At 48.4% G+C, this 12436-nt stretch overlaps 1 protein-coding gene across 3 annotated transcripts in view; it reads right to left on the bottom strand.

Moving 5' to 3' along the window:
* The window catches only part of RHBDL3 (rhomboid like 3), a 258878-nt gene extending 247302 nt beyond the window's left edge, over positions 1–11576 (bottom strand). For 2 of the 3 annotated variants that reach the window (XM_048490912.1, XM_048490913.1), the window contains exons 1-2: positions 11438–11576; positions 7750–7896 (exon numbers count right to left, since the gene is read on the bottom strand). In XM_048490912.1, coding sequence (XP_048346869.1) covers positions 7750–7896; positions 11438–11560 — 270 coding nt within the window. In that variant the 5' untranslated portion in view covers positions 11561–11576. The remainder of the gene's footprint in view (positions 1–7749; positions 7897–11437) is intronic. The other variant, XM_048490914.1, reaches the window with a different exon arrangement.
* Positions 11577–12436: the final 860 nt, after the last annotated feature.

Raw genomic sequence — 12436 nt, 5'->3', positions numbered from 1 at the left:
TAGATAGGTAGCAACCCTTTGTAATGGCCGATGGGAAAGTATTGCATCTGGCCCTTGTAATAATCCATCTCTGTTGGGGTTCAATTAATAGTTCAAGATATTCTGGTACTATTCCGACAGAAAGGGGTGAGCATGATTTATTTGCTTGGCCCAACAAGATACGGTATTCCTGTTCTAGAAGTCTGCTTTTTAAGGTTTGCAGAATCTCTCTGGGTGACAGCATACAGAGATCTTCAAGTATTAAACCTAGAGAGTAGATTTTTGATTTAAGAAGTTGACCCTATCTTTCCATATAGGCTATGGGAAATATTTAATATCTTAAATTTTTAATTTCTCTGCCATCAGGATTATATTTTTAGCAGAAATCTGTTACATTGTTACATTTTTGGATGCTGTTTTTATTCTACTGCATTGTTTATTGATTACTGCATTGTCTTTATGTTAATTTTATGATTTTGTAGATTTTTGGATGTTATTTTTATTCTACTGTATCATTTTATGTTATTGTATCACGATATGATTATTATTCCATGATAGATTTGTGGATGTTGTTTTTATTCTATTTATTATTATACAAATGTAACACAACAATAATAATAATTTGCTAGTCGCCCAGGATGTCTGCCACAGTGTATACAAAATACTATCTTTTAACTAACTATTGAGAATCGGAATAGATACAAGCGACTCAGAGAAAGAATGAACAGGGCCCAGTTTTGCATTATGTCATATATTCAATTCCCTACACTTGCAACTTCCAAGGATCTCTCTCCAGAAGCAGAACTGGGAAAACATTCTTTCTGCCTGAAATCTTGGACAGCATCTGTGGCATTTGGAGGAGACGGTGATGCTCTGGAGCACAGGTGTCAAACTCGCGGCCCTCCAGATGCATGATGCTGGCAGAGGATGATGGGAACTGTAGTCCATAACACCTGGAGGGCCACAAGTTTGGCACCTATGCAAGGAACCAAAAGGCTAACCCAGTGCCTAATTTGTCTGCACTTACATTTTCCCCAGGGATGTCCCCAGTTTTGATGGAGATGTAGGTTCTGAAGTTCCATACTTCCCACATCTGCACGAGCCTAGGTCAGATCGGAACCATGGAACATGGAGAAAGGAGACTTAGACTTTCGTCCTGGATCCTTTCATTGACCTGAAATGGTTCAGGCAGGGATGCCATTTGCTCTGCTGTAGAAATGCAACATGTATCTCGCCAGTACAGTGCAGCCCCCAAGGGGACAAACAGAATACCTCCAGGGCTGCTAAAAGCCAGGAAAACAGTATGGGAGAAGGTCTAGGCCCCAATCTTTTCACATGCTACGGTCCCAATCAAAATCAGAGCTCTGCATTGTCCATGAAACGGGGAACTTCACAACACACCTCTCTGGAGACAACCCTGGGAAAGCATTACAAATAGTCCAATCTCAATATAGGATTATAAAGAAGCTGCCTTAAAATGCGTCTAGAATCCTAAGTAATGCATCACTCATGGGACACATGGAAGTTGGTCAAATCACTTCTCCCTCAGAGTTCCGGGGCGGGGTGTGTGTGTGTGTGTGATTTCACTGATTCCCAGAAAGGTATGGAAAAGGCAACAAGAAACAAGATAGGCCCTGTCAGAAGAGGATGAGCTTGCGGGGAGGGAGGGGATGGGAGGGAGGGAGGGAGGGAGGGAGGGGTGGCATGCAAGGAAGGGGCGGGAGGGGGTCCAGCATCTGGACATGGCCCACCCACCCTAGCAGAGGGAGAGGGAGGGGAGGGAGGGGTGGCATGCAAGGGAGGGGGCCCGGCATCTGGACATGGTCCACCCACCCTAGCGAAGGGAGGGGAAGGGGTGGCATGCAAGGGAAGGGAGGGAGGGAGGGGAGCAAGGGGTGGCATGCAAGGGAGGGGGAGGGGCTACCATAAATTCCAGATACGAAAGGGGTTAGCTGTGGATATTCAGTGAGAAGTACAAAAAAAATGCTCTGCATATGTTCAAAAGCGCTTTTGTCATTATTAATCCTTCATAAACCCTGATACATAAACTGGATACAAATTGAATTGGTGTTTACCACTGAATCATCATTTGGTAGTAGCTATTAAAAGCCTGTGGAAGAGGAAAGGGAAATGCTAAGCTAGGTTGAATAGCTGCTAAATCTGCGCATTTAACTGCTGCCTTATCTATAGACTATGCTCTGTCTCAGAAAAAGATGTTAGTACGGTCAGTTGATTTGCAGCTGTCGAGAAAATTGTATGCTTCCACATTAGAATATAGTCCTGAACAAATATGAGAATTATTCATTTTTATGCACTGCCTTTGTCAAAACCACTATTTTGCATGTTATTGAACATGGTACTTTGATACAAGAACCTTGTAGTTCATTGTATTTTTACTTTCAAAAGGATGGGGGGGCGCAGGGCTAGGTTGGCCCTAAGACCCAGGCAGAGCATTCCACAACAAAGAAAGTCCGGCACGTTGAGTTCTGTGGCGGAGGAATATATAACCCTACAAACATCTTTTTCTGAGACAGACTATAGCCAACGATAATGCAGTCTCCATGCCATGTAATGCTTCTTCTGATTTCAATCCCCCAGGGCCCTGATCTTATTAGGGAGCATATTCCACCAGGTTGGGACCAGGACAGTAGTAGCCCTGGCCCTCATAGAAGCCAGCCAATGTCCTTGGGGCCACGGATGAACAGAGGGGCCTAAGAGGGCAATACGGGGAGCTTAGCCCACTGCCTTACAATCGACTGGATCCAACCAGGTTTTTCGACTGGTGAAAAGAGGCAGAGGAAGTCAACCCTCTTTGACCATCAAAAAAATGCTATGTTTGAGATTGTGGGACCCATATAAATTAGCTTTATGGTATGTTAGCGTTAGCAAGCCTTTATTGGCATAGACAACAGTACAACAATAATAAAAAACGGATTAAAAAGCATATACAAAACAGGAAATAAATGTTAGGTCGAAGGAAACCTACTGGCGTTTGGTAATTTCCAGGAGAAAGTCTGCCACTATCATACAGAGAGAAGGATCAGGGTTGTCCAACAAGTAGTGTAATCTAATTAAATCGGGGAGATGGGGTAAATGTAAAGGAGTAAGATTCACATACTTGGATCTGATTTCCTTGAATCTGAGACAGTGTAGTAATTGGTGGGCCAGAGATTCAACTGAGCCATCGTTACATGGGCACAATCTTTTAGCCTTTTCTTACTTATTAAATCTGCCATGCAACAAGGCAGAAGGCATAACATTAAACCTGGCGAGCATTATGGCTCTCCTTTGAACGGGGTTTATTAAGCAAAACAGGTAGTGTGCCAAGTGGGAGAGAAAAATACAGGGGGGAACACGTTTTCTTGGCTGCGGTGATTAGGGTAGAGAACTCTCAATCCAATAGTTGACCTTTTAATTCCCTATAAGCTTCTGAATAGGACAAGGGACAAAGTGAATAGCTTTACGGTATGGAGGCTATAGTAGGCGAAGGAATGGAGTGAGGCTGAGCAAAAGAGCTCACATGATTCAGTCCAGAGCTGCCGATCTCCAGGTGAGACCACGGCATCATTCAGAATTCCAACTAAACTCCAGACAATAGATTAGTTCCCCTGGAGAAAATGGCTGATTTCTTAAAACCAAGCTGCAGTTCAAAAACTTGACAACAGGCCTGGCCATTTATTTCCTGGTTAGCTAGCAACTGCAACTCTAACTGCTGGGCACTTTGCAGAATCGGCCTGCCAGTATTGTAATTCTGCACTGACTGCAACGGCTCAAAAGGAAAGCACTTGCTTTTAATTGCTTTACAGTAGAAGGCAGACATACCAACCCTATGGGCCCAACGCAGAGTTAAAAAGCAAGATTGGGCTAGACATTTGCGGAGCTATAATTACGGAAGTTTAAAAGCCTGTTTGCTTCTGAAATGGTGGTTCCAGTCTCTTGTGTAATATTAAATGTGGCTTCTCTCCTGTAATTACATCTATTGTTAAACACAGGTTTCCCAGGTAATAATACCAGGGTTGTTATTTCCCTTTGGCAAAGAAATCCAGCAAGACGATTTACATTTAAAATGTTAAGGATCGGTCAGAGCTGTGAGGAATCTGATACTTTCCCTTGTGGTTTTGTATAAATCTTCCTTCCTCAAAACTACTTTTTTTTTTTTGTAAGCTTAGATTCCGGACTCATGGGGATGCGCGCAGTCCAAGGCAAAACAAACAGCTCCCAATCCAAGCAAATAACCAGGTAGGCAGGATCATTAAGGACATAGACCAGACACCTGTAGGTTGATTCGAAGGCACCCCTCAACAACAAGAAGAAGAAGAGGAGGAGGAGGAGGAGTTTGGATTGATATCCCCCCTTTCTCTCCTGTAGGAGACTCAAAGGGGCTTACAATCTCCTTGCCCTTCCCCCCTCACAACAAACACCCTGTGAGGTAGGTGGGGCTGAGAGAGCTCCGAGAAGCTGTGACTAGCCCAAGGTCATCCAGCTGGCCTGTGTGGGAGTGCACAGGTTAATCTGAATTCCCCAGATAAGCCTCCACTGCTCAAGCGGCAGAGCGGGGATTCAAACCTGGTTCCTCCAGATTAGAATGCACCTGCTCTTAACCAACCATGCCACTGCTGCTCCTCAAAGGGGGGAGCTTTGCCCTTCTAGCGCTCCCCTCACAGCGTAGATCCCTCCCCACTCCTAGCAGTTCACAGGTTCCTCCTTACCTGTTGTCAGCATTGGAAGCTACAGGTGAGGCCCAGTTATTTTTTTCAGGCAACAATTGGCCTTCATTCCACACTGTTTTATTTCTTTCCCAAGCACCTGTATCTTGCCCTTTCTGTCTCCATACCTCTTTCCCCCTCACAGTCTGCTAGCACATCGATCCACTTATTTGACCTTCTGCCAGCATCCTTCCCATCCGCAATGCATGCAAACTTGAACTATTCAAGGGGGGGGGGGTTTGTACAAGTAACAGAGTTGCACCAGTGGCGTATATGCCTGGGGACAAGGGATAACCCCTGTTCCTGGGCGCAACTTATCTGGTCACGTGAGGGGCGCAAAATCACCCCCCACGTGACCAGATACCTTCGCGAAGACAACGAAGCAGCAGGAAGTCCTGCTTTCTTGTCGTCATCGACGTGGGCGGAGCCAAGGGAGCCCAAAACCGACAAGGCAGTGGCAGTGTCCTGCCCCCCTCCCGGCCGGCTTCTGCCCTTCCCAGGCCCTGGGGAGAGCAGGAGCAGGCCTCCAGAGACCTGTGGAGGGCAGGGCTAACTCTCTCGCCCCCTCCCCCCTCTGGGTCCCCCGCAGCCCAGCCTGTGCCCTCCTCAGAGCCTGTGGAGAGCAGAAGCCACTGCCAGCCTCCGGAGACATGTTTTAAAAGCATGGAGGCCGGGGGAAGGGCAAGCACCGCCCCCATCAGGCAAGCTTCATGTGGAAGAGTGGGGAATCAAACCCAATTCTCCTGATTAGAGTCTGAAGCTCTTAACCACCACATCATGCTGGCTTATGCTAAAATCCTAATGCATTGGTTATTGAACGTCCCACTGTTGTGATTGTACTGGCTCAAACTGTGTAATCCACCTTGCGTGCTCATGAGAAAGGCAGACTAAAAATAACATAAATACAAATAAATAAACATCTCAGACAGTGACAAACAACATTTGAGCTGGGTGTTTGGTGTCTGGAACCCCCACAAATCTGAGAATGAAGAGTTGTCTTTTTTCAAGTCACTAGGGGCTCCAAACAAAAAACCTCCCAGCATACAGGTGCTCTGGGCCACAGAATCTTCAACTTGTAAATGATTCAGCCATTGGACTGCCACTTCTGTGGTTCTGCCTTTTGGCCTCATTCACAATGTTATTTGTACCTCAGTCCTGTTTACTTGGACTCCTGCAATCCAGCGCTGACACCCGTCCATAGCAATTCACTGAGGGTGAATGGAGTCCCCTATAGAAGAGGGTGTAGAAACCTTTACCATACCCACTTTGGGCAGAATGTCCCCCCATCACTCCAAATGAGGAACCTGCCTCACTTGGCCATGCGATACAGTCTCAGCCATGTGATGCAGATTGCCTTCCTTCACCCTCAAAATAACCCAGCAAGAGTCTAATAATACCAGAAGAGGTTTCACCCTCAGAGGATGCTCGGAACTTCCTTCCATGGTGGCAAGGACAAATATGAGAAAATCCCATATTCCGAAAGGTTCCGCTAAGAGAGGTTGAATCAACTTAACATATGCTGCGGAGATGCTCTTATGACAAGATGGCCCACTTAGAAACCATTTGTCCATCGCTGGACACAACTCCTAGTCATACCAATACAATTAAATTGAACTACCTGTCATTAGATGAAAATCACCAGATATTTCATAAAGCTGCCGGATTTGTGTGCCTTGATAAGTCGGATTCAGAAAGTGCATTAGACAACATGTACAGTGGAACCTCGGTTTTCATTGCCTTCGATTTTCATCGGTTTCCATTGATTTTTTCAGTGAAAAGTTTGTCTCGGTTTTCATCAATTTGCAGTAAGGTGCGGGGGGTTGTGGAGAAAAATCACCCGGACAAAAGGCTGCTTGGACTTGAACCCGTGTCTGCAACTTGTTTAATATGACAAATAGTTTGATTCCCCGTAGTTCAGACAAATCTGGTGAAGAGGAAGTACGAAACAGACTCTCTTTGGATACGGCTTTCTGGAGTGCGCACATTGGTCCAACGGCTCTGAAGCTGGTGCCTGGGAAGCTGGCTTTATTCACACAATCCGATTGTCCAATCACCTTTATTAGGCATAAACCAGAAGTACCATACATTCCAAATACAAAAACAGGATCATTGTTACATATCACACAGCAGTAGAAACATGGATTAAAAAGATATGCAGCAACTGCATCAGAAATTTCTACGATTAGAACTGTTCCAATAGCGGCGGTAGACATTTACTTTTCGTTTGTCTATGGAAACATAAATTCTAGAGGTAGTAAAGCTCCCAGGTCGGTTCTAATATCATTATACCTCGAACAGTAAAGCAGGATATGAGGGATTGAGTCTATAGCATTGGGACAGTACCGACAGCAACGCTCACTTTGTGGGATGTTAAGGAAACGACCTTGAAGATAGACAGAGGGGAATGTTTATTCACCCAAAAATATGTTTTTGGTATGTTTTGGAGTGCATAAAACGGATTAGTTGGATTTACATTGATTCCTATGAGAAAGTTTGCCTCGGTTTTCATCGGTTTTGGTTTTCATCGATTCTTTTCGGATGGATTACCAACGAAAACCGAGGTTCCATTGTATTTAAACGTGTATTTGGAACTTTTTGTATATTACTTTTTAAATGTTGCAGTGTTGTATTTTAGGAATGACATTGGGTAAGTTTTTCTCTATCGCTGGAGTATATATACTACTAGCCGACCGCCATAATAAATTCAATTCAATTCAACTCTGCAAGTTCTTATGACATATCTAGACCTCAACATTCCAGTACAGAGAAACAGCCAAGACAGGCGGTTGCCTTCGCGGACTTCCCAGAGGTGACTGGCTGGTTTGTTTTGGAAACTGGATGGTTTGATACAGCAAGGCTTCCGTTATGTTCCCACAACCCAGACAGTCACATTTCCCACAGCATGTAATCTTATCTACTGCTGTACTTAGAGGAAGGGAGGAACACCCCCAAAGGTCATTTTGACTAGATACCAGAGCAGGATGAGCACCAGCTACATTCTACTGCAACATGCAGCTTGACTCACTAGCTAGAGCCACCTATAGCTACTTGTTTCTGCACATACCTTTCTGGTCTGCTTCTGCCCTCTGCTTGTGTCTCTCTGTGTTCTGGACAGCAAAGGTTGTTCTGTGGGGGGTTGGTGTGTTGACGGCCTTGCCATTGGGCAGCAGGTTGGAGTAGATGAACTTTGGTTCCTTCCAACTCTATGGTTCTATAAAGCAGGAAGTAACGGGAGCATGGATAGGAGGCAGGCAAGAAACAACAAGTGGATTTTCTACCTATTATTTGGCACTCTATCACTGGCTAACTCCATTGCTAACAGAACACATCAGCAATTTATTTTTATTTATTTATTTATTTTATTAGTTCGATTTAATATACCGCCCTATCCCCTAAGGGCTCTTTGCTAGGCAGGCACCCCAATGCACACAAGCCGAAGAATGGCTCACAGGACAATATTCATGTTTGGTAAGTGGCAAGTCTCCTAGAAGTAAAACTTCCTGGGTTTTGTCAGTTTGTTGACAGATCCTTCAAATACTACTGCTAAAGTTTTGGCGCTAAAACAGCAAACAGTCAGCAGAGGACATTGCCACAAGGACTGTCCACTGTCCATGAGAAGGTTAAAGACCATCAAATGGAATGACAACCAAGAGCTCCATTTAGAACAGGGGTCTGCAACCTGCGGCTCTCCAGATGTTCATGGACTACAAATCCCATCAGCCCCTGCCAGCATGGCCAATTGGGAATTGTAATCCATAAACATCTGGAGAGCCGCAGGTTGCAGACCCCTGATTTAGAACTATACAAATGGCAAAGTGGGTCTAGGGGTATTTTCTATCACATCAGTAGGGACCACAAAGGATTTGAGGATAAGAAGCGGATAGATATGAGGAAGGACAATTGTCTTTCCCTCAAAGTTGGAGAGGTTTTAAGAAAGCCCAGGACATGTGATTGACATCAGGGCATGACAACAGATTTTGTGCCTTTTCTCTGCCATGAAAGCATGGTCATTTAAGCCGGGCAACAACTGAGAAGCCTCAGGGCAGTAACAGTCTACAACTTTTAAGCAAGTTTCAGATATACAAATCAGCTGGAACTTCCCACAAAGGAGCCATGGGAATTGTAGTTCTGTGAAGGGACTACAGGCCATCTGAAATCTGGTCCTCTGCCTAGGAACAGTGGCATAGAGGGGGGAAATGGTGCCCAGGGCAAAATGCCCCCCCACACACACACACAGCACCTGCCTCCCTCACTTACCTGAGTTCAGCTGGCTACGTTTTGAAGCCTGGTGGGAAAGGCAGTCTGGTGGGAACTACACTTCCCAGGAAGCGAGCCCTAACTCACCTGCAAGGTCTCCGGAGAAGTGTAGTTCCCACCAGGCTGCAAAAAGCAGCCGGCTGAGCTCAGGTAAGTGGGGGGACCCCCCCCCCACTTCTGGGAAGGAGGAGGGGCATGGCTGGGCCTTGGCGCAATGTGCGCACACCGCCCAGGCAGGCCTTGGCCCAGGCAATGCATGCACGTCGCACCTTAGAGGCCCAGCCATGCCCCTCCTCCTTCCCAGAAGGGGGGGGCGATTTCCCTCCCCACGTGACTCCAACGGGGGTGCCCGGGCCGTTTGTCCCCAGATGTCCCCGTGGCCCCTACGCTCATGCTTAGGAACTTCTGCATTCTGCAAAGAATCCTGGGAGTGTTTTAGGCTGGGCACTGAGTTTGCACAGGGTGTTCACCAGGCCCATCGGGCCTCATCATCACCCCACAGGAGCTGAGATGGCACCTTACAACATCCCCCAAGCACATGCACACTGGCTGCAAACTGCACGGGACTGTCAGCAATAGCGGACAAGGCGCTCTTTAAGAGAAGTCTGTCTGCCAGTCCTGATCCAGTCACCAAGGGTCTCCAGATAAGCATCACAGAACTCTGGGTCACCTTATCTATGCAGTTGGGGGGGGGATTACAAAATGATACACAATAGTGAGGTGCCTTCTACTCCCTCTAATTCTGCCATGATCATGTTACTGAGGAAGAAATAAGTTTGTACAGCAAGAACTGCCTAAAGCATTATGAATTACGACACCACATCTCTTAAGATGTTCGGTCGGGTTGCTTTTGAGGCTTCAAGATAGGCTGCATTTGAAGCGCACCTGGGGAATTGCTCCCAGTCACAGCCGGCTGTTTGCTGAAAAAGTGCTAAGCTGGCAGAACACGCCATCTTCAAGTCCCCGGCACTTGTTGGAATTTAGTGATTAATCTCTTGGCAGCTACGGGTTAAGAAGGACACACAGAATCCCTAAATCTTCCCCCAGCAGCAGAAGGATGGCACTGAAATATTCCTCCCCAAAAAGATGCTACGCTGGGTAACTAATAAGGTTCACTGTTTAAGAATCTTGAGAAGATTACTGCTTACAAGGGGAAAGCTAGACTGCTTAGCAAGATGAAGGCTCGCTTTTAAAGCTGTGTGCACTATGTGTACTTATTGGAAAGCAAAGCACATTTGGGGACAGCCCAGAACGAGCTGTGGGATTTCCGCTCCTGGGCTCCATTGCAAAAATTGACAGCCAACACTCGGAGAAGCAGCGATGCCTTTGAAATGCCCTTTCGTTCGTCTTCCTATCGCAAGAGATCACAACAGTGCCAGTAACGATTTTAAAAATACAAGCCAGCCATACAAATACAAAAGACACCCGCAGTGCTGACTGGGACAGGATTCGGGGTTACGCAAAGGCTCCGGGAGACATCGCAAGAACAGAGAGACTCTCCGAATTTAAGCCCAAGTGACGGCAGATTTAAGTTGCCGCTTGCTGCTAAATAGCTCCACAAAAACCACAGCGCACAGAAAAAGACATAACTGTGGGTGGTAAGCTAGGGGCCACTGCAGAAAATGCAGAGAGTCATCTCTGGGTAACAGCAGGAAGCAGTCGCTAATAGATGTCCAGTAGTAAATTATCCGGCACCCCAGTCATAGCAAGCACAACCCCCCCCCCCCCTTCACTCCAGTGGATCTCAGGGACTGTTCCACCTGTCAATCAAATCATTTGTCCCAAGAAGCTTGGGGAAGGGTACGTGAGGCCGGTTGTCCTGAAAAATGGCAACTGGCCCCAAGGTCACCCAGGGGGCTTCCCATCTGACCAAAGAGCTTCATATGGGGGCAACGGAGCCCACAGTATCAGCTCCACTGGAATTCCTTCCCGCTTCATTTCCATCTCTCATTTTCCCACACATGACTTCAGGTGTGCGGGAATGCGACCACCCAAGGGAAGACGAACCTTTGGTGCATTAGCAAGGGCCACTTTCCTGAAGGGGCCAACTGCTAGAATTTAGAGACAAGCAGTCTTTTTTTCCTTTTTAAAAACCAGATTGCTAAGCTGTCTCAGACTTCAGTGTGGCTTGGGGAACATAAAAGACTAGGGAAGATTGGAACGGCAGCATCTATTTATCACAGCGGCTGGTTAAAAGTGGAGGGGGGATTAGAAGGGCAAAAAAAGTTGCCGTTTCAAGTTGTCGGCCCATAAATACATTTTTTAAAAAACCCTGTGCATCTTTGGCCCTACAGTAAAGAACCCACTGAACTCAGAGGGCTGATTTCCAAGGAAGCCCGCACAGCCTTGCGAGGAATACTTTCTTTTTCCTCTAAAGAACCTGCTGCTGCTGCTGCTGCTCCTCTTAATACCATAATTTATTTTTAAGTCGCTCTGATCCGAATTAAACTCAAGCGGAGAAGGTGAGTGGAACAGGCCCCCCCAAGGCCACTTACGTCTTCTGTCGCCATGGGCAGGACATCCTCCGTCTCCAGTACCTCGATGGCTTCTGCTTCGGCAGAGGCGGCCACGGCCGGGGAAGGGTTAGCGCGGGTGGGCTCGGGCAACCGGTCGCCCATGCTTGGAAGCCCCCCGGCCCTGTCCAATGCGGCTCCTTAAGGCTCCCGGGCGAAGGTGCAACGCAACCTCGAGGGGGTTTGGCAAACTTTGCAAGGCGCCCCCGCAGCTCCGGGCATGACCCCTGCAGGCCGAGGGAGGCAGGGCTGCAGGGCTCCCCCGTCAAGGGCAGGCTCCCCCGCGGGCGAGAGGCAGTGGTCCAGCAGGCATGCTCGCAGGCGCCCCGGCTGTGGCGCAAAGCGTGGCTGGCGCAAGTCTCCGCGACCGCTGGGAGCAGCGCATGGGGGGTCACGCAGCCTTAGTCCCGCACGGAGCAGCTCCGGGGGGACGGCTGCTCCGCGGCAGCAGCAGCCCGGTCCGGAGACTCATCCCGGGGGGCGCCTCTCGCTCCTCGGCCCGGGAGCGCTGCCGCATGGAGCCGCCTTGGCAATCCTGCGGGCTTCCACGGCGGCGGCAGGAGGGTGCAGCAGCCGGTCCGGCCGGGATCTTTCCAGCAGTACGGGGTCCCCTTCCTCTCCGGGGCTGCAGAGGGCGGCCGATCGGAGTCGGCGGCCGAAGCGCAACTTTGGCGAGGCGGCAGCGGCGCGTCTTCGGGTCTGCTGCTGCCCTAAGCCCTCGCGTCACTCCAGAGCCCGACGGCGCCCCATCCCCCGACGGGGAACCCGCGCCCCAGCACTTCCCTCTGGGGCCCGGAAGAGAGGCGAAGCGGCAAACGCGCCCCGCCGCGTCGCCATCCAGGGAAGTTGGACCCTCGCCAAGCGCTTCGGGCCGATCAGGGCTCCAGGTTGCCCAAGAAGCCCCCTTTGCAACGCCAGGCGGAAGGGGCAAACTCCGCAGCCGCGGCCTCCAGCTTCAGCCAAGGGCGGGGAGGAGAAGCA

This window comes from Sphaerodactylus townsendi, linkage group LG03 (genome assembly GCF_021028975.2).
Source record: "Sphaerodactylus townsendi isolate TG3544 linkage group LG03, MPM_Stown_v2.3, whole genome shotgun sequence".
Lineage (NCBI taxonomy): Eukaryota > Metazoa > Chordata > Lepidosauria > Squamata > Sphaerodactylidae > Sphaerodactylus > Sphaerodactylus townsendi.
Note: the sequence above shows the minus strand (reverse complement) of the source record. Positions and strands in the feature narration are given on the sequence as shown.